We start from the raw sequence: 19,440 nt of genomic DNA on the forward strand, positions 1-19,440 counted from the left end.
CATGTTGCAAATTAATTACCTTAGCACAAGACATTTATTTTAAGTCACAAAGTCATGTTATCCATTTTGAGTCAGCATCAGGATTTTTAGTAATGAAGGGAATAATTAAGGACTGTTTTAAGACTGCATGGAGCTACCATCTAGCCTAGTGAGGTACTGGTTTTGTTGTTTTTTTTTTTTTTACATAGTAAACAAATCCACTTGGTAGGAGTAAATGAATACAGACAGTAAGTGACTGCATTAAAAAGTTCCTTTTTTGCCTTCCTACCCCCTTCCCAACAACCATGATTACCAAGACAAGGCAGATTTGCAGACAACTCATTCGGTCTTCAGAATACCCTGAGTTTGTCAGGAAGTGAGGTATCATATTATTCAAACCCTGTACCAGATCCAAAGCCAAAATTTAAACCACGTTTTTGCAATGTACTGTGAAGAATTATCCTGGCCCACAGCTATATTAAATGCTCTTATTTATTTAGTAATAAAAACTTGTAACAAGGGGAAATTAACATTAAGCCAAATATCCTTGAAGACATTCTAGCTGCATTCAGTGCAAAGATAAGAAATAAGCTTGAGATGATGGTGAAAGAAATCCTAGTGTATTCATTTTGCAATACTAGCGCTAAAACTTTAAGCCTTCATTGGAAGCAAGGGACTCATTAAGGAAAACAAGGTTTTAGTAGATAGGTCTAACATGATCCACAGTTTCACAACATCCTTGCAGATACCTTGTGGTACCATCTTTTACAATCACTGAGCTGAAGTGAGGCTGCCAGTGCAAATCAACGCACTGCAGCCTGAACTCTCTGCACTCTCCAAGTTTTTTAGTTCTACTTCAAACAGATTTAGGTCCATGCTGAGAGTCTAAAGCTTTCTGCCACATTCACTGCCTGAAAAGCCAGGACCACACTCAGAAGAATTCTGCACTGCTGAATTCAGTCAGTCAAGAAGTAGCAAAACAATTTAAAAGCAGCAATGCACATTTTTCACTTTGATCTTCACGCTAAAGCCTTGCTCATATTGCCAAGCATGAACTGTCCAGCCACCATCCGGCCAGGGTTTCACCTTCCCATGAGCCCCAGGTTAATCCAAGATGCTCCCCTTTAGTGTAACTGCTTCATTATGTGAGAAACACTCATGTCACTAGATGAACCAAGGGCATGACCCTTTCTGGGACACACCGCCCATGCAGCTCTACCTCTTTTCCCCACAGTCAGCCCCAGAAATTGTGCGAGTATCCTCTGTCCATATAACTGAGCTGGTCCTCTCCTTTGGTTGAAAATCTAAGAATGACCCACCCTGTCTACATTTCTATTTTGGGGACTACCACATTCTAGTTCTTATACAGTGGTCAGTACCTTAAGTGAGATGCTACTGAAATCATTTTACTTAGTACTACTCATTCCACTTCTTGGCTCTCAAATTTAGTACTTTTCATCACAATTGTCTCTGAACTGGGAATCTTCCTGGACTACTAGAAGTCACTAAAAGGACCACACATATCAGTAGTTTTCCCAAAATGACAACCAAGCTAGGAACAAGGGAGTAAAAATCACGGAAGCAGAGAAGGAACATTTTCTGGCAGGCTGGTTATAAGGCATTTTACAAGCAGGAACTGGTTTGACATATTTCTGAACATGGCATGAACTCTTTGTTTTTGCAAAATCTGACTGGCCACAATGCCAAAAAAAGCAATCTGCCACCTTTTATTCAGAACAGACAGCCAAAATCAGAAACCAACATAAGGAACAGATTGTGAAAATATGTAAGCAGGAATTTTGCTGGTCATTCACAAGCAGCAAGCATAGGTACTCAGTGTCGCAACACTGTATGACCACCAAAAAGTATATGTATAGAAACACTTCCACTTCAAAAATCATAGCTGTGACACAGCAGTCACATGGGTACTCAAAATCCATAGAAGCTGCCCATGAAATCAGTGGCTTTGGAAGATGCAGGTACTCATCAGCTCTGGTTTATAAAAGGCACTGCTCTCAGATTCCTTGACAGCTGCCAGAAAAACAGGTTGTGTAAACACAAAGATCACATATTTTTCCATCATGTTTAACAAACAAACCAGAGATGGAGCCAGATACAACAGAATGAGCTCTTGACCTACTTTTGTTTCTGGCCTGAAAGAGCTCAGTACACTCTAGTAACAAAATATTTGGCACCTTAAGGAATTCAATTTCCCATTCAGTTTAACATTCAGAAGGTTTGGAACCTGGTACTTAGAGCTTAAGAGTCTGAGATGGTCAAGGGAACTCCAATTAAATCTTCTCATAAGAATCTAAAAGCAGGGAACCAACAAATTCTAATTCTCTTGTTCCAAGAAACTACAAATATCCCTACAAGCATTCAAACCTGCAGTGAAGAATAAACCATTTTTATTTTAAAAAGCACGGATGGCTAGTGATAGTATTTGCATTATGACAACCTTAGAACTGTAAAAGAAGCTATAAGAATAACTGGAGGCTTCAACACCTCGAAAAATAACCACTGACTTGCCGGATCTTTGTACATCATACGGTGCCAACTGCATTTTTTTCTTCCCTCACTGAGGGGTTAGTCCATCTCCAGAGGCAGAATAGTCTGACTGCTCTGGACACATGTCCCTGTCAACACAGCATGGCAGAAACAGGAGACTTTCAATACAGTGGGAAGACCAACCATTTTCTCCACAGGGCAAAACAATCCCACAATGTTACACACCATGAAGTAAAATTTTTAGTTGCCAAAAATGCATCATTAATGAATGTAAGAAATTAAGCATCAGTAAAGGTGTATTCAAGGCACTGAGGTTACAATCTTCAAAAGAAGTCTAATTAGCAGGTAGATTTTTTTCAGACAGTGCTGTTGTCCTACAGTGCCCTCCTCAAGATTGCATGTGCTGCACATGTATGGTTCTAATTTCACCGATATAAAATCATTTTGTAAAAACACTGGCAAATCCTTCTTCGCCCCCCAAAACCACATCCTCTTTTGGCTGAAGGAAAGCTTCTCAAAAGTCATCTACTGCTTAGCAAGCTGGGCAAATTAGGGCAAAGCCGCTTGCAACTACACACACATCATAGATGTACAGACATTACTGCCTCTGGGTAGATCAGACATAACAGTTGCACGAGCTAATCCTATCAAACCCAGACATCCAAAGGAGCCCAACTTCACCAAGTAAGAGTCAAAGTACCTGGAAACATAGGACAGTTTTTCCTCTTCCTTGTGTTTCTCATCTATGCTCAGGGCATCAAATGAAGGCCCTCAATGAAGCAATTTTTCATTTTAAATTACTTTTCTTTCCTGCCAAAAGCACAATACAGTTATTTCTTCTCTTACTTATACAATATAGAAGATGTCTTCTTTCCTATTATTTTTTAAGAAAATGACTGGAGAATAAAGAAGGAATCTTTCTCTTGACCACAACATCTTCTAAGGAGAAAGTTTTCCATTGGTATGTTCCTCACCTGCAACAAAAAGCTTCAAGAGATGGCAAAAAGGAATAAAGGAAAGCAGCCTATCAGCCTAACTGTACAAGACTTTCTTTTTTTTTGTAATCAAAAAAAGGCGGTTTGATTTCTTGTTTTCATTACTATATAAAACTACCTCTTCTTTGTTTTTGTTGGTTTTGTTGGTTTTTTTTCTTTAATTTTCCTTTTTCCCTCTGCCTCTTCCTAGAAGCCTATATGCATATTACATAACCTGAAAGTTTACTGTGAGGCTATAGAAAAGGTTAGAAAGAGCGTTTTGTTTTTTTTTTTTTTGAAGGCAGAGCTTCAAGAAGTTACAACAGGTGTCCAAAAAGGGCAGCAGAGAAAGCAGTCCCACTGCAAGCAGAGGAGCATCTCTTCACTTTAGCCAAGTTTCACATGGCAGCAGTTCATGTATCTCTTCCATGACCTTACAGAAGAAGGAGAGCAGCTGGTGTGAACTTCTCTTATGGAGAAAAGCTCTCTACTTCTCACCTTACTTTATGCTTGAGTTTACCTGCCATGAGACAGAATTAATTCTACTACCCTGTTTCAGGGCATTCAAGGGCAGGATGAGGTCTCCACAGGCTATCCCTTCTTCTCCCATGCCCTTGGGATGCCAAATTTCAGATCCAGAGGCTGCGAAAGAAATGCAGTTGGATGTAAAATTAAACATGCAAAGTTCCAATTATAGAAGGAAGGGTGCAACCCACTTAACCCCAGTAGGTGGGCCAGGTGTATTAATTGCATGACTGTACACAGTTGGATTTTAAGATAAGGATTTCTTGTTTGTTTGGAACTTTAAAACTTTCAGTGTTGCATGAGAACAAAATTCTATTCTTGAGAGACAAGTATGTGCATATTCTCCCCACAGTTCAGAAGACAGAAGCAACAACTCCATCAAAACAGCTTTGAGCAGTACAACACTACATCTGAAGCAGTTTGACTGGCATACTTGTTAAAAGTACTTTTTTTTTTTTTGTGGCAACATATATTCTGGAAAACATAAGCATGGGTGATATTCCCTTTTGCAGAACCTTACTCTCCTCCTCATAGAAATCCCAGCACTTTGTGCAGGTGCTCAGGTCATGACATCTGTTACAAGTGACAGTGGGCAGACTAACAAAGCTCTTTGCAATCGTGTCAGAGCTGCAACACATACAAGCATTTAAGTGCACAGCTAAGGAGAAAGATTAAAGGATAAACAGAATGTGGTGGTTTTTCCAGGCCCAAAAACAGCTGGACAAGACATTGGGTACAAATAGGCACAGAAAGGCTACTTGTCCTTAATAAGGTCACACAAGAGCACAGATCAGTCAAAAAAGGACCATTAGCTTGATTGTATCACCAGGATCATAAGAGTAAAATTATACCAATTTGCCAGTAAAAAGATTTTTTAGCTCTTAATACTTTTAACTGAGACATTTAAATCCTACTTTTTCCTCAAACCGTAAAACATTTCAACGATTCTCATATGTTCTGATTTGCTTGTATTTTAGGAGTCCAGGAAAAAACCAAACAGATCTTGGATATTTGCAAGAAGAGAGAGGAACTTTTAGGAACTGAAACATAATATGCAATTCCATTGCATCCCTTTTCAGCAACAGCACAAAATAAGTGCTTTGAACAGGCAAACAGAACTTGGACTCTGCAAATAATTTATACAATTTCAATATCAAGAAATGTTGCTAGCAATAGGTAAAAATACAAGAAAATGGATGGTTAGTGGTGCTCAGACACTGTTAGCCACATGCAATGGCCACATGCCCATGTGTGTGTTTGTATCTGTCACCAGACGAGTACCAAGGACAACTTGTGCCTTCCTGTGGGGGCTCCACTGCCAGGACAAAGAGTAAAAGCAGCACCCAGATTATTAGTGCAATCTGCATCTCATTAGATTAACTTAGCTGAGGCTTTGGTGCTGTACATCAGGGTTAACCATCAGGGAGTCACATGGAAATCATTCTCCTGGATGTGACCCAGTCCAAGGAACTAAATCAAACTAGTGTTTGAGAACATCACAATTTCCTAAGTTTGTGATACCAGAGTGTAACTGAAGCAGCTGGAGAACAATGTTTATGCTCTTGTCCAATGTCTTAAAGGTTTGCATGAAGAGGGATAGGATGAAGCACCACACACATGTTAAAACAGCCAAACCTATTTAACTACTCAGCCCCAAGCTCCTGAGTTTCAGGATGCATGCTCCATGCATGCAAACATGGAGATGTTGCTCCATGTTTTAGGAACACTTGGCTCCAGCTGTGTGTATGAGCATTCAGACCTGTTGCTAAGCCTGTAACTGTAGCAAAATCCTGCATCTATCTACTATGCAGGTTTTTCCCCTCTTTATACCCATGTTAAAGCAGCAGCAGGAATGTGGCAGATAATTGTTTCAATAATTAAGAGGACGCTTCCGTTTCTTTGGGAACAAGTCCTACACATGGTCACAGCCACACCTTGTCACTTGAAAGAGGTACATATGAACCATCAGCTCCATATGGAGCTGCAATCAGTTTCCATATGGAAACCCTGCTGCAAATGCCCAGACTCACCCACCTAATTCTTCTGACCCAAGGGAGAGCCCCAGGCAAGCCCATCCCCACAATAAGGTGAAGAAAAGATCCATACAAAGATATGACAACAAGAACTTCAAACCCACCCACAGACACAGCAGAGGGGTGTCCCAAGGCTCACTGTATGGCTTGCAAGCCCAGCCTTCAGACACTTGGATGCCAAGAGGCCCCTTGTGATGGGGTAGCTGAAACTGCTGAGAAGCACAAGTTTGCTCAGTCAAACAGGAGACAGGGAAGAACCAGTCCTGTGCAGCCCTGAGCAGAATGCAAAATTTGCACCACACAAAAATAAGCAGGACATCAGCAGGATACACTTCTTTACACCCTGATGCCAGCAGTGTTTTCAGAAAGGATTTCCACTTGCCTGAAAGGGATATCCTCAATATCCACTAATCCCTGCTCCCAAGCATATAAAAGGATGTGCACTGAAAACAAGGTAAAGGGACTTGGGTTGCTTTTGTCAAAATAAGGAACTTGTAGCAAATAGATCATAGGTAAATGGACATAAAGTCTCCCTGGGAGTTCTTAGTTAATTTTTCTTCTAAAACATTCTTTCTCCAAAGCCTCTTTTAGATACACAGATTTCATTTTAGTTTTTAAATCTCTCATTAGTTCTTCTCGATCTCCCCCTTTGGTTACCTTTAGCCTTTCAAATTGGATAATTTTCTCCTTCAAAATACAGCCAGACTTTTTTTCTCTTTCTACCTGTGAATGCCCCAATAACCTATTTAATCAGTGTCTGAAAAACTGTTCCGCTAGGGGAAAAAATTAGAGGACAGTAAAGCTCAAATGTTACAGAAAATTAATTCGTACACAAGCAAGACTTAAAAGTCTCTAAAATGGAAACTAATGCAACCATTAAAGGAATAGACTCATACTTTTTCTTGTTTTCTCTCCTCAGAGAGCAACAAGCACTCCAAGTAATTTGAGGGGCTGACTCACCTGAAGCCCACAGAACCACCTGCTCTTTTCCAAATACCAACACATCTAAGTACAAACAGGTGAGATAATTCCCCTTGTTCATACATTTGCTTTAGAAGCCCTTAATATCTGCCTCAGGGGCCGTATTGCTATCACCCCCAACCTCCACAAAATCTGTGAGTTTATCCCTTCTTTCTGCATGTTAGCTTGTCACACATCTAGACTGCATGGAATGAGAGCCATTTCAGAGGACTGAGCACAAACAGAAGCAAGAGAGTTCAGACAGTGGTCCTTCCAGCTGCACAGTTTCTACACAATGACATTTGTTCCTTGATGCTTTTTTCCAGATGTTGCCATTATCTTATGTCCAGAAACCTGGATACTGCCAGAGATCTTGGCAGACCAAAAAAGGTGCATTTGAGGGGTACAGGTGCACTAGCAACAGAGGAACAGACAGGAGTAACCACCAAATTCAGCACTGTTTAGGTGCATATTTAAAGCAAAAGGAACCACAACAGGGGGGGAAAAGTGGAAAAGAAATTAAAATAAACCAAGTGTTGAACAGAACTGTGGGCTTACAGTATGAATCTCAAGAATAGCAAAATAGTCTGCAAATCTGGAGTAAAGAGACAGGAAAAGCCACACTTTTAATTACCAATAAAGAGAGTTTTATAATTTTAACAAACCACATCTAGTATCTCTTAAGAAAAAAAATTGAGGCAATTCGTTACCACAGATGGCATTTTCTATAATACAGTGAAGCAGAAACCTGTATTGTTTAGTTTAGTCTGCCAATCTAATTGAAGTGCAGAAGGACTGTGAGGGAGAGAATTTGTTTGTCATAAATGGAGGCTCTGCTATTGACAGTAAAATAACTGAGTATAAACACATTTCTATTGTAGCTTTCATTGAAGCACATTTTTCTGATAAAGCCACTATTATACTCAATATAGTTCATAATACATTCATAACACCAAAGTTGTTCGTTCTTACAAACAATGCTACAAGAGAGGAATTTTTCCTGCTCCTTGCAGTGACTCTCTCTTGGCTTCTTCCTCTGGGAAAAATATTTAGACCACAACTACCCATTAGTACAACACTGCTTGAGTTATTTGATGAAGTTTAGTGTGTTGTGCTGCATTTCCACTTTTCTAGCTCATGAAGAGTCGCAGACTCAGCTCTCTAGATGTCACTGTTGGGCAAAGAAGGGGACAGTCGAACCCAGAAGAGTTTGTAAAGCTCTGTCATCTGCTCCTTAAGAGATTTGTTATAATTGTTTAAAAAATTCACCTTGCATTGAGTTGCTAACAACCACCAGCATCAGAAACAGGAAAGAGATGAAACAATCTCCTTGTAAAGAGGTTGTCTTTTCTTGAAGGCAAAACAATATCTCAGTTCCAGTCAGACTCTGGAGCTTTCTGGTGCAATGAATCACCTTCTGCTCCATATCAAAAAACCTCATTTATGGTTACTAATCAGCACAGAATTTGAGTAAGTTTCTATTAAACTTTTTCATATATTTTTTAGAGAGCAAAGTGGCAAGTAAGTCACAGCTTTCTGGAGATTAATCCATGCAATTTACATCCTATATATTTAGCAGTGTTGCATTTCAACAGGGCATTTATAAAACTGCTACATTCAAACAAACAATTTAGCCACATATAGATCCACACTTCATGACAAGAGATCATTTCTTTTCCTTCCGTATCACAAGGAATAAAATTGCAGACTAGCATTATTAATTGCCAATTCCAGCAATTTTGAAATGCTATTTTATGTGAGAGTTTTTTTCTGCAATAATTCAAATTCCATATAAAATAAAATCTAGCACTTTTCTAGGCAGCACTATTTTTCAGTTTCACTGAGCATTTCACTAGAAAAGCAATTAATGCCTGCTCCCAACTGCAGCCACATGAAATACTTTTCAGTGTGCAAGCAGGAAGACAGACAACATTTAAAAAAATGACAGAACACATCTAGAAAAACACCTTTCCCAAATTTTCTGGGAAAAAAAGGCAAAAAATGCAGCATTCTTTTTAGTTTTGAACAGCAGCATTGCAGAGATTAGTATCACCATCCACTAACCATCCAAAATAGAGCTTCCCTTACCCCAAATGGTGGATATGAAGCAGCAGCAGCAGCAGAGGCAACACTCACTGCAGGAGGTGGTATTCCTGAAGAAGAAGGTGGGAACAGACCCAAGGCATTCAGATTTAATCCAGGAATTAAATGTGCTTGAAGCTGCAATGGCAGAAGTGTCAAGATTTAGAGTCCTGGTTATTAACTTTAATAAAATCCTAGTTGGCATATGCTAATAACCTATTGGGCTGTTATTTTAAAAAATAATTAATCTCCACTACCCAAAGGACCCTCCTTCAAACCTGTTTCCTAGATACATGTACAGACCAATAACATTAAAAACACATAGTAGGAAAAGCAGATGGAGATCACTTCCTACAACTTAATCATCATAACACATTTCAAATTTTACAGCAAGATATTCAGATAATAGTACTATTTACTTTCAGAGTGAATAAATTTATCAGAAAAACAGTAATTTCGTCCTTATACTAAAAAGACAGCCCTGTAGAAACAGACAGATCATGCACAAAGCCCTGCTTTTCTTATACTGGGGGAACAGATATGTGACACTATCACCCCATCCTCCCTCCATTGCAAAAGACGAAGTGAGATACCTCCAGCAATTGCTGGGAAAGGATCAGCTATAAAGTTGCATGTCCCTTCCTTGACCACACCTGAGAAAAGTGACATCATCACATGGTAGGAAGCATTTGTTGTCTGATACAAAACTTGTCAGAACCCTTTTCCAGATTATTACTCAAAAACATTAATGTGCTTTAGAAAGATTTCAGCTAGAGAGACAGACACTATCTTAGGCCATTAAGATAAGTCAACCACAAGACACCAAAAACCTCAAAGCTTCACCACCTCAGAAACTACCTTTATAATCACTACAAACTAAACTTGAAATCTATAAAGTAACAGAGTTAATTTTTTGACTTTCCATACCTTTATCAAATAGCAATGCAGTCTCTAACTCACCCCATGTTCCTGGTTGTTATATGAAACAAAAATGCACCACTATTGAATACTTTGTTTCTCATGTGTAGCTCATATACTGCAATTTGCTTTGTGTGGGGGAGGCAGGGGGGAAAAGTGGGGAGAATATTCACTTGGTAGGACAAGCATGAATAACAGACATTTCTAGAAAGTCAGGACTATTGTAAACTGAAAAAATATTTCCATTCTAACTCTAGACCATAAGATTTGGATACACATGCACATACAATGCTTTTCCTAACTATCAAAAATCTCAATCATTTCTCAATATGCATTAGTAATACTTTGGCAAACTAATGAGGTATGTTGTTTTCGTTATATAATCACCAAACATCTTCAAATAGCTAAATGTCTTTATCATCTATATCAAGAAAAAAAACTTCATAAGTCCTTCTTAAATTAAATAATTAAAAACAGGAGGGATCTGTCTTCCACACATTATTGTGCTATTTATGTGATGAGACTGAATCACTACTTTAAAAAACATGCAAGCCAGAGCACATAAGCCACAACAGCACAAACACACCCTGCTTCAGGTTCTTGCAACAAGAAAAAAGTTAAATGCTTATTAATTTCCTCAAGCTAAATAAAGTTCTCAGTTTTTCCACTCAAAAATAAACCAGAAGAAGACTCCATTAAAATAACACACAAATAAATAATAAAAATGCTTGCCCACACTCCCACAAATAAATGAGGTAGAGAGGCTGCAACAGAAAATTCTGATGTGATATTAGGAAAAAAAAATCATCATGAGAGCAGTGAGACAGGGCACAGGCTGCCCAGAGACACTATGGGTTTTCTATCCATGAAAATGTTAAGGAGAATACAAGTCCCTACACAACCTGGTTTAACTTTGAAGTGTGGGCTACATTGAGCAAACCCACTGCTACGCCAGGCAACCTCCAGGGGTCCCTCACACCCAAAATCCTTCCGTGGTTTTAGTCCCAGAAAGAGCCCACGCCCTAAGAAAACTCACATTCATAGCAGCAATATCATTTTCATAGGACTCCCTGATTTTCTTCATGATTTCTTCCTCAGCCTTGGCACAAGTTTCAATACTGCCTTTAACTGTAATGGTCCTTTCTGGATTATAGAGTGTCAAGTCTTGCAATCTGCAAATGACAAAGAAGCGCAGTTAATTAGCAAACAAAGAAGATAATCCAGATTTATCATTTGAGTGCGACAACATCCAAGCATGTTGAGTTTGCCCTCCAAAGACTGTAGTATCAATTCATAAGAGGGCTCAAACACAGTTCTCAGACAATCTGGGGAAACTCTGTCCTCATGGGGAACACAACAAAACCCTCACAGCGAGGTTTGGCCTGGGATGGCTGGGACATACTTAGGCGCTGACAAAATAAAGCCACCACACTCTGGAGGAACACAGGGAGCTGCTGCAGGGCAGTGCAGCAATGCCCCATTTCACACTCCACACCAGCACTACCAACAGGGAGAGGGGCTTCAGACACTCATTTTAGATATCCCAGAAACACACAGCAAGAAACATTCTTTCCTTGAGAGCTATAGTGTATTCCTTAAGGAAACTGGAGAAAAGCCCAGCCTCAGTGAAACTGCAGGTGATCCTCCAAACCCTCAAAATGGGGAAAAGAAAAGCTGTGAGCAAATCAACATTTGCTGCTGAACACTAGTAACTCCTTGGGGAAAATGAAAGGGTGACAGCATTAAACCAGTGCTCTATTTGGCAACAAATGCTAACCTGCTGTGATAACATGGGTTAAACACTCTGGGAAGCCATGGCATAGCCACGTACGGGGAAGAGGTAAAGGGGTGAAGACAAAGTCCAGAGCACGATGCAGGAGTGAGGAAGCCCGTGGCAGGAAGGAGGGAGGAAGCAGCATCCGAGGCCTTGCCTTCCTGCACGGCAGGCAGCGTGGCAACCTGCACAGCTCAGCCAAAGCAGTGGCAGGCACAGAACACATCCACTCAGCAGTCCTTAACTCTCCAGTGCATGAGCACTGAAGTACTGCCTCAGGAAGGAAAGCGTTGGGAAACATCCCAAAGAGAGGAAACACTTTCTCAAACCAGCTGCCTTAGTTTAAATTTATGGACAAGCTTACCAAAAAGCCTGAATGAAGAGATCATGAGAAAGACTAATTAGAAATAGCAAAATCAATGGGCATATATGCTCTCATTTTTGTACTGATTACACCAGATGACTTCAGGGGCTTATTTTAGGCATAGTACGACAATAGAATCTTGAAACCAAGATTTTAATGCAAATAAACCTTTAACTCACTAAATTAAAAAATACTCTGTAGCTGTTTACAGACAATGTGTTATTTGTGTCATCATCAATAAAGACAAGTGGATTTCATGGAAAGAAGACCATTTTTTCATGTACTCTGGATACATTTTTTCCTCTTTTAACATTAATAGTCTGTGTATTGTTTGCAGACAAAATGTTTGTGCAAACACATTCAAGAGAGCATGCTGGCCTTACAAAATCTATTCTTGAAACACACTTATTTAGGTGCTTTTTCTCTATTTGTTTCTCTTCCTAAGACTAATTACATGAACACTTACACACCTTTAAGGAAGGCCTCAGGTGCTTTCATCCAAATGCTTTCCTCTTTTTGAAGAGCTACATGGACTCCCAGCTTCCTTGTCCTCATTTGAGCTATTTCCTGCACTACTTTTTTTGTCTCCTGCATGTATTCACACCTCTTCATACATCTTCATGTGTCTTCCAAACCTTTTCCCTTTCCTACAGCCTGTAAGCCTAATTCTCACCCTTCCTGGCTAAAGCCAAATCCAGGATGCCTTCAAATGCTTGGAAGTCCATGCCAGAGCATTCATTATTCAGAACAGGAGGTTCTCTGAAGATATTACTCCAGGGTAAAACTACTATTTACTGCCAAGCTTCTACAGAGATGTTAATCTAATCAGTGATTTACAGATTTCCAGTAAAGGTGAAAACTCCTGTTTAATCTCAGCTAAATTTGAATAGGTCTCGGTTACCCTCACAGACTCAGACCAAAAGCTATTACTTTGCAGCAGACTAGCCAATGTATGATAATTTGGCTGCTAGTGGCCAAGAGAGACAGACCTGCTACTAAAGATAAAGATACCTACCATTTTCAGTATTCATTTGCTCTATTTCTTTCCTTCTAGTCCAAAAATTTGATATGTACTGGAAACTAAAACATCACTAATTTCACTCTTTTTCACACATAGCTCAGAACTGATCCAGACTTATAGTTTCAAACACTCATCATTACATATGGTATAATATGTTAAAAACAACTGACACTTAAAATATAGTGTAACACAGGCTCCACATAGCCTATGTTATTTTTAGCCTTGCTCTTGACTGAGTTTACCATGAAGACTCATTGTTTACATAAAATTTAACTGAGCTTAAGTAACAGTTTAAGCCATATGATGGAAAGGCCTCTGAAGGGCTGTTATCTCAGCCTTCAACACACAGAATATTTTTCTAAGAACTCTACCTGAATGTCCCACAGCAGCATTGCTGCCATTTGACATCTCACTGAAAGATTAAGCCACCAAAAACTTACGGTGATATTGTGATTTTAGTATCTGTGTCCTGTTCAATTTTCTTCAGGTTTCTTCCTTCTTTGCCAATAAGTCGCCCGACAAAGTTGTTGTGTGCCAGTATCTTCAAGGGAATTTCTTCTGTACTGTAATGCAAGTTTTACCTAGTGAGACTTTTGGAGACCAGAGTACAAGCTTTTATGCATGTTACAGATGAATTTAATTTTCATAGAAATATCCACAATTCCCATTCATATGTTTTCACTGGGTGCAGAATAAGTCCAGGTGCAATGGGCTTTTCAGCACTATCACCTATAGCTTAATTGCAATGCACCTTCAACTGAATAAAGCTCAGACTGAAGTAACCAGAGCTGTTGGGAGGGAAAAAATATATCTTAAAGCATTTAGTGAGGGCTCACAACTTGTTATGCTCACTCGGACTAAAAGCTGTCTGTTGCTCAAGAAACTTCTGTATTTGGTCCAGTTCACCTCAAAATCAAAGCCAGGCAACAACTGAAATCATAGAAGCATGCTGGGGGCTAATTAAGCAAGTAGACTGTCCTGAAAGGTAAAATATCTCAGTTCCTTTACCTACTTAGATACAGATAATAGCAAATATTCACTTGTTAATAGCTTTAAAGACGACATCTTTAAATGGAGCTAGTGAGAACTCAGAATTTTTAACGCTTCCACAATGAAATGCTTTTTACTCACAATTTAGTATCTTGAGCTTCCTTTTGCATGATCTCCATAATAATTTTACAAGCTGTTGAGCAGCCTTCAGGAGTTGAGTGGATGGTAATTGGTTTCTCAGCAGCACCTGCATTCTCTTTACGATGAATATCAATTCTTAAAAGAAAGAAAAACACTAACTGTAACCACATACTCTAAGGTAAGCCTTGTGTATTTCCAACTGTCATAAAACTAACTTATTTTGAGCTAACAGTGACTATATATTAGTAGTTTAATTTTGAAAAGCTTTCAACTACTTAAGTATATCCTAAATACAAATTTGTGTGTTATGAAGAGCCTCTCCTATCCTGATTTTACCAGCTAAACCCCACCTTTGTGAACACCGGGATCTCCTTTTCTTGGTAAACTCCCATCAAGATATTCAGGGGAGTTGTTAGACAGACAAGGTGGTAAACCCCTGAAGACAACATCTCATCAAGTTTTCCCAGTGCTCCATCTCCAGCCCCACTGCTGCACTTAGAATGACTGTGCAGCTGCAGGACGGTCAGGCTTTGTCCCATCTTAGTTTAAATACATCAGCAGCAGTTTCCCAGCATTCCTCTGGTAGTACTTTGCATCCATCCACAAGATTAGTTTCTTATACTTTTCCAGCCTGATTTTGTCCCTATATTACCTTTACTCTAGTCTAACCTCTACCACCCTGAAACTACTAGCCTTGTTCAGGTTTATGTAGCTCTAGGAATTTCATGAAAATGAATTATGACCTGCATAAAGACAAGGCCTTGGCTATTACTTTTCCCTGCCAATAACTGCAGCTCACATATTCTTTCCACCTCTGCTTTTTGTTTTTATCCCTCTTCCACATTTAACAGCTGTTTTCTAACTGAAACAACCGTGCAGTTTTTCAAGGAGCCCCTTTATTTTTGCTGTTCTTTCAAGTATTGAAAACTCATTTTGTTTCACGATGCAGCATTTTCCAAGAAACCCAACTTGGCAATCCTTGGTGGAACTGAAAGTAGATGAAATTTCCTTTTTTTAACCCCCAAACCCATGAAAGCATCATTCTCAAAGTCGTATATCTGTAAAGTTAGCAGCCTGCAATTATTTCTGCTCTACCCACCCTTCTTCTGGATAGAAAAGCTTTCCTTATGCCAATCTTCTAGGATTTTTATGGTCCAAGAATTAGATGTTTTATATATCACCTGAAAAATTGGTTACCCGTAGAAAAATTACAACCAAGTCTTGTCAGGAGCCCACAAATCTCTTAAACCTGTGTTGTTAAACATGCTAAATAGTCTCCTGGGTTGCATTGTGCTAATGAGAGTTTGGAAGGAGCATCACGATAATCCTGGGTTTGGGGAGGGGGGTAAGCCTGTTTGTTGGGGGTTGGGGTGTAATTAAAGAGGAGTCCCTTATCCTCATTAACTACTCTCAAAATGGAGGCTCCCACCCACCCTCACTCCCCTCACACACAGCTCATTCCCGGATCCTGCCCGCTGCAACTGCAGAGCTGCGGGCTCCTACAGTGGGCTGCTGAAAGCAGCATTTTAATTCTCTGCTTTTAGAGGTATCCTGGAAAAATTCTTGGAATAAGAACCCCACCTCCCTTTGCATCTGTGCTGAGCTCTTCCTTGTGGGTAGGATTTAACATGCACTGGAAACAATCTCTTCCAGCATCTCTAGACCCCAGTGCTCTAAGCTCCTTAGGTCACTTAGCAGCTTGCTTTTTGCCTCCCGTGCATTTCCTTAATCTGTGTTTTGGTGTGGTCTGCAACTTGACAGCAACAAATGTATTTTCCAGAAACAGAGGGGGGTAAGGTATAAGAAGTAGTGAGGGGAGATAAAAAGGTTCTTTGTTTAGGGCTTTTCCTCCCCCTCATCTTGAATTGACAACATTTACAAATCCTAAGAATGCCCTAAGCAAGCGAAAACTAGAATAAACACTTGAAGTACACCTGGGACACTTGGGTACATCACCACACTGACTGTATGTCCCCCAGAACAACATATAACAGCTCTTTCAGTTTCACTTTTTGTGCTAGAACCGTATTAGTACATCTGTAAGCAAAACTCTCCAACGGAGTACCATCCTGCTAGCACTCCTCTTTTACAGAGGAATAAAAAAGTCAGTTAGTATTTGAACACATATCAAGGACAGAATCCAGTCCTTAAATAAATATTGCAAAATATTTCCTGTTCTCTGTTATCTTAATTTGCTGTCTGACCATGCAGATTAGTAATGAAGTTTTACAAATTCCTCTTCACACAAGCAACAATGACACAACATTAAAGCTATTAATCAGTTTTGTAAAATAACTTACTTGGACTGTGTCTGCTTGGTAATGTTTCTGATTGTTGCTCCTTCTTTCCCGATAATGGCTCCTACAAACTGTGTGGGAACCAGCATCCGTAGAGGAACATCCGACTGTGGTTTCTGCCGTGTGGTTGCACCGGGTGACCCTTGCCTGGGAGGACCCCTCTGGCCAAATCCACGTCTTCCCTGGGGATGTTGTTGTGGAGGTTGCTGGGCTGCCATCTCATCAGGGATGTATGCAACTTTCAAGGAATAGTTTTCAAGCTGAAACCCGTTCAGTTTTTCTATTGCTCTGTTTATTTGGAAAGGGGAGGAGAGAGGAGATTAAAAAAAAGCCCCATGAGCACACGCAGGGCCTTATGAAATGATAAGTTATTCAGACAAAGACTTCTGTCCTTTCTAAAGGAAAGGAAAACTAAAAACACATTCCAAGATGAAAAGTTACATTTTAAATTCTTCAGCCAAAATTTTGATTACACAAAGTCACTGTATTAAGAACTACAAGTTAGCTCTTGCTTGTTCTGGGCTTCTATGCACTTTAAAGGTTTTGCTGGTCCAACCCTATCAGCAAAACCTCACAGGAGACAGAGCTTATACACTCAAAAGCATTCTTTTGCCTGATTTAATTTAAATCAATTTCCCAAATAGAATTAAAGCTGCACCAGAGGGAAAACTTTTTAGCTGCTATCACAGCACCTTCATTAGGGTTTTTGCCAGCACAGCTATTTGGCTGGAGCTTTCACAATAACTGATATAGCTGTGACAGGAATGGAAAAAAAAAAAAAAAACAAAACATTTCTATGAAAGAAGAAAGCACCTTCACCTCAGCAGGAAAGGAAGCACTCAAAGCCAGTAAATGGCATCTGAAATGCCCCTTAGACTGCAACAGCACCTTGCAATTTACTAATTAGTCACATTGTAGGTAGGTTTAAAAGCTAACAAGGAAACTAAAGCCCCATGTCTATGTTAAATTCTCCATAAAAGTAAAGTGTTAGAAGGCATTTAAAATGTTGTTTCTACTTCTCTTGTTCTTTTAGTAAAGCATCCCAGAGGGGTACTGCCCAAATGTACCCAACCCCCTCTCACCGTGGTCCCTCATGCTGAAAACCTCCTGGTCACTCAGCATTCCCTCTGCTCTGTCCCTCTTCCTAATCAAGGACAAATCTGCAGGTGCTCTTGTGCTCCTCTTCACAGGAGGAATACAACTCAACTCAAAAATGGCATATTTACAGAAGGTAGAATACCTTCCACTCACAGAGTAGAATTAATAACACTAAATAGCTAGCAAACAGTAGGAATAACTAAGCTACATGCAACACATTGGTAAACCAGTGGTATAAAATAAATATATCTGCCTCAAAAAGGCATTTCAACTTCTGCTACAACAAGCATTACTATTCAGATTATCAGCAATATACTGACCACTGAAATATGCACTGATATGGGATACTTTATAAATGCCAGAATTAATATTGGACCAAAGGTAACTGACAGATTTTCTTTAAAAACAAAATTTAAATTAAGGGCAGTAGTGGGAGGAAGGGAGTCTCCATCTTTTATTAAAGAACTCACCAATATTTTCATTAAAAAGCTCCAACCATATGCTCTGGAACAAGGTCTCTGAATTCAGAAACTTAACCCAGCCCCTCCATTCATGCACATTTGAAGGACTTTACAGCCAGTTTACCAAACATTAGCCTCAGCAACACTTTTATGCCTCTGCTACAGAGATAAGGAATGATGATAGCCAATTGCCTACATTTTCAAGGGCAGCAAGTGGAAAATACTATTTGTCTCCTGGATGTTCCATTTGACAGTCTGGGTCACAAGCAGTTGTTGAAGCCCAGTTAAGAAGTGGTATTTGGATACCAAGGATAACAGGTCCCTCATCTCCCAGGAGTTAAGCCAGCATCCTCAAAATACTCCAGTCTGACAGTGAAGAGCTTATAAGAACACAAGTAATTTGTGTCTTTGGAACAATGTTTAATAAGGGCTGATAATAAATAAGGCCCAAGGCAATGCCAATGAACAAAGAAAGTGAAATATTGAATAACTGATCACTGTTCATTAAATACTTCCGTTAACCAAATGAGACACAGGTCCTTTGGGAATTGCCAGGAGTGTAATTACTCCCATAATAGAAGAATCCTTTAGAGCAAGTGGCAAACAAGCTGGATTAAAATTTGGTGAGGTTATTTCAGAGCTCACATTTTTAAACTTTTACTCCATGGAGTTTGAAGAGCATTTTATTACACAATAAAACATGTTTACAAAACAGGAAGAGCATTGAGCAGACCAGTGAGTCTTGTGTTTCTATGGATTTGTCTCAATTTTTAATTTCTGCATAGATTTCCAATGTCTGAAAGGCATTTCACTGAACTATCTCTCTCTCTGGACATCCTACTTGGAAAAGTGGTCTGAGACCTTTCCTTTTTATACACCCTGAACATGCTAATTTCTTGTTGGTTGCAAATATCCATGACCTCTATTTCTACGCTGAGTTTCACTGAAATCAACCAGAAAGCTGAATTGCTATCAGGAAGGGAAACGGCACTGCCAGAACATCCAGTTGCACAAGCCCTGTTTCTTTTGGAATCAAACATCAAGATGTTGGAGAGATGAACACCAACAATTTTGCAAGTGTGCTGATAAGCTCCAGATTAACATCCATCCCAGCTCATTTCCCTCCACGCATTTATTTGACAAGTTCAGACATTGCTTCTTTCCCAAAATGCGTCAGCCTTCTCTGGCTTTAAAACATCTTTGACCGGAATTCCAGCATTAATAAAGAACCTGACAGTAAATCAATGCACCAGACTTCTCACTCTTCCTTAGAAGTGGTTGGGAAAGGAAAGACTAGGCTTATTGTTTCATAGCT

General features: G+C 39.6%; 1 protein-coding gene across 2 annotated transcripts in view; it reads right to left on the reverse strand.

The window, feature by feature from the left end:
• Nucleotides 1-19,440, reverse strand: part of IGF2BP3 (insulin like growth factor 2 mRNA binding protein 3) — a 112,763-nt gene that overhangs the window by 17,775 nt on the left and 75,548 nt on the right. For both annotated transcript variants that reach the window (XM_053962691.1, XM_053962700.1), the window contains 5 exons: nt 16,570-16,854; nt 14,270-14,404; nt 13,579-13,701; nt 11,016-11,151; nt 9,068-9,199 (listed from right to left, as the gene is read on the reverse strand). In XM_053962691.1, the coding sequence (XP_053818666.1) occupies nt 9,068-9,199; nt 11,016-11,151; nt 13,579-13,701; nt 14,270-14,404; nt 16,570-16,854 (811 nt within the window). The remainder of the gene's footprint in view (nt 1-9,067; nt 9,200-11,015; nt 11,152-13,578; nt 13,702-14,269; nt 14,405-16,569; nt 16,855-19,440) is intronic.

The sequence above is a fragment of the Vidua chalybeata genome, chromosome 1 (genome assembly GCF_026979565.1).
Source record: "Vidua chalybeata isolate OUT-0048 chromosome 1, bVidCha1 merged haplotype, whole genome shotgun sequence".
Classification (NCBI taxonomy): domain Eukaryota; kingdom Metazoa; phylum Chordata; class Aves; order Passeriformes; family Viduidae; genus Vidua; species Vidua chalybeata.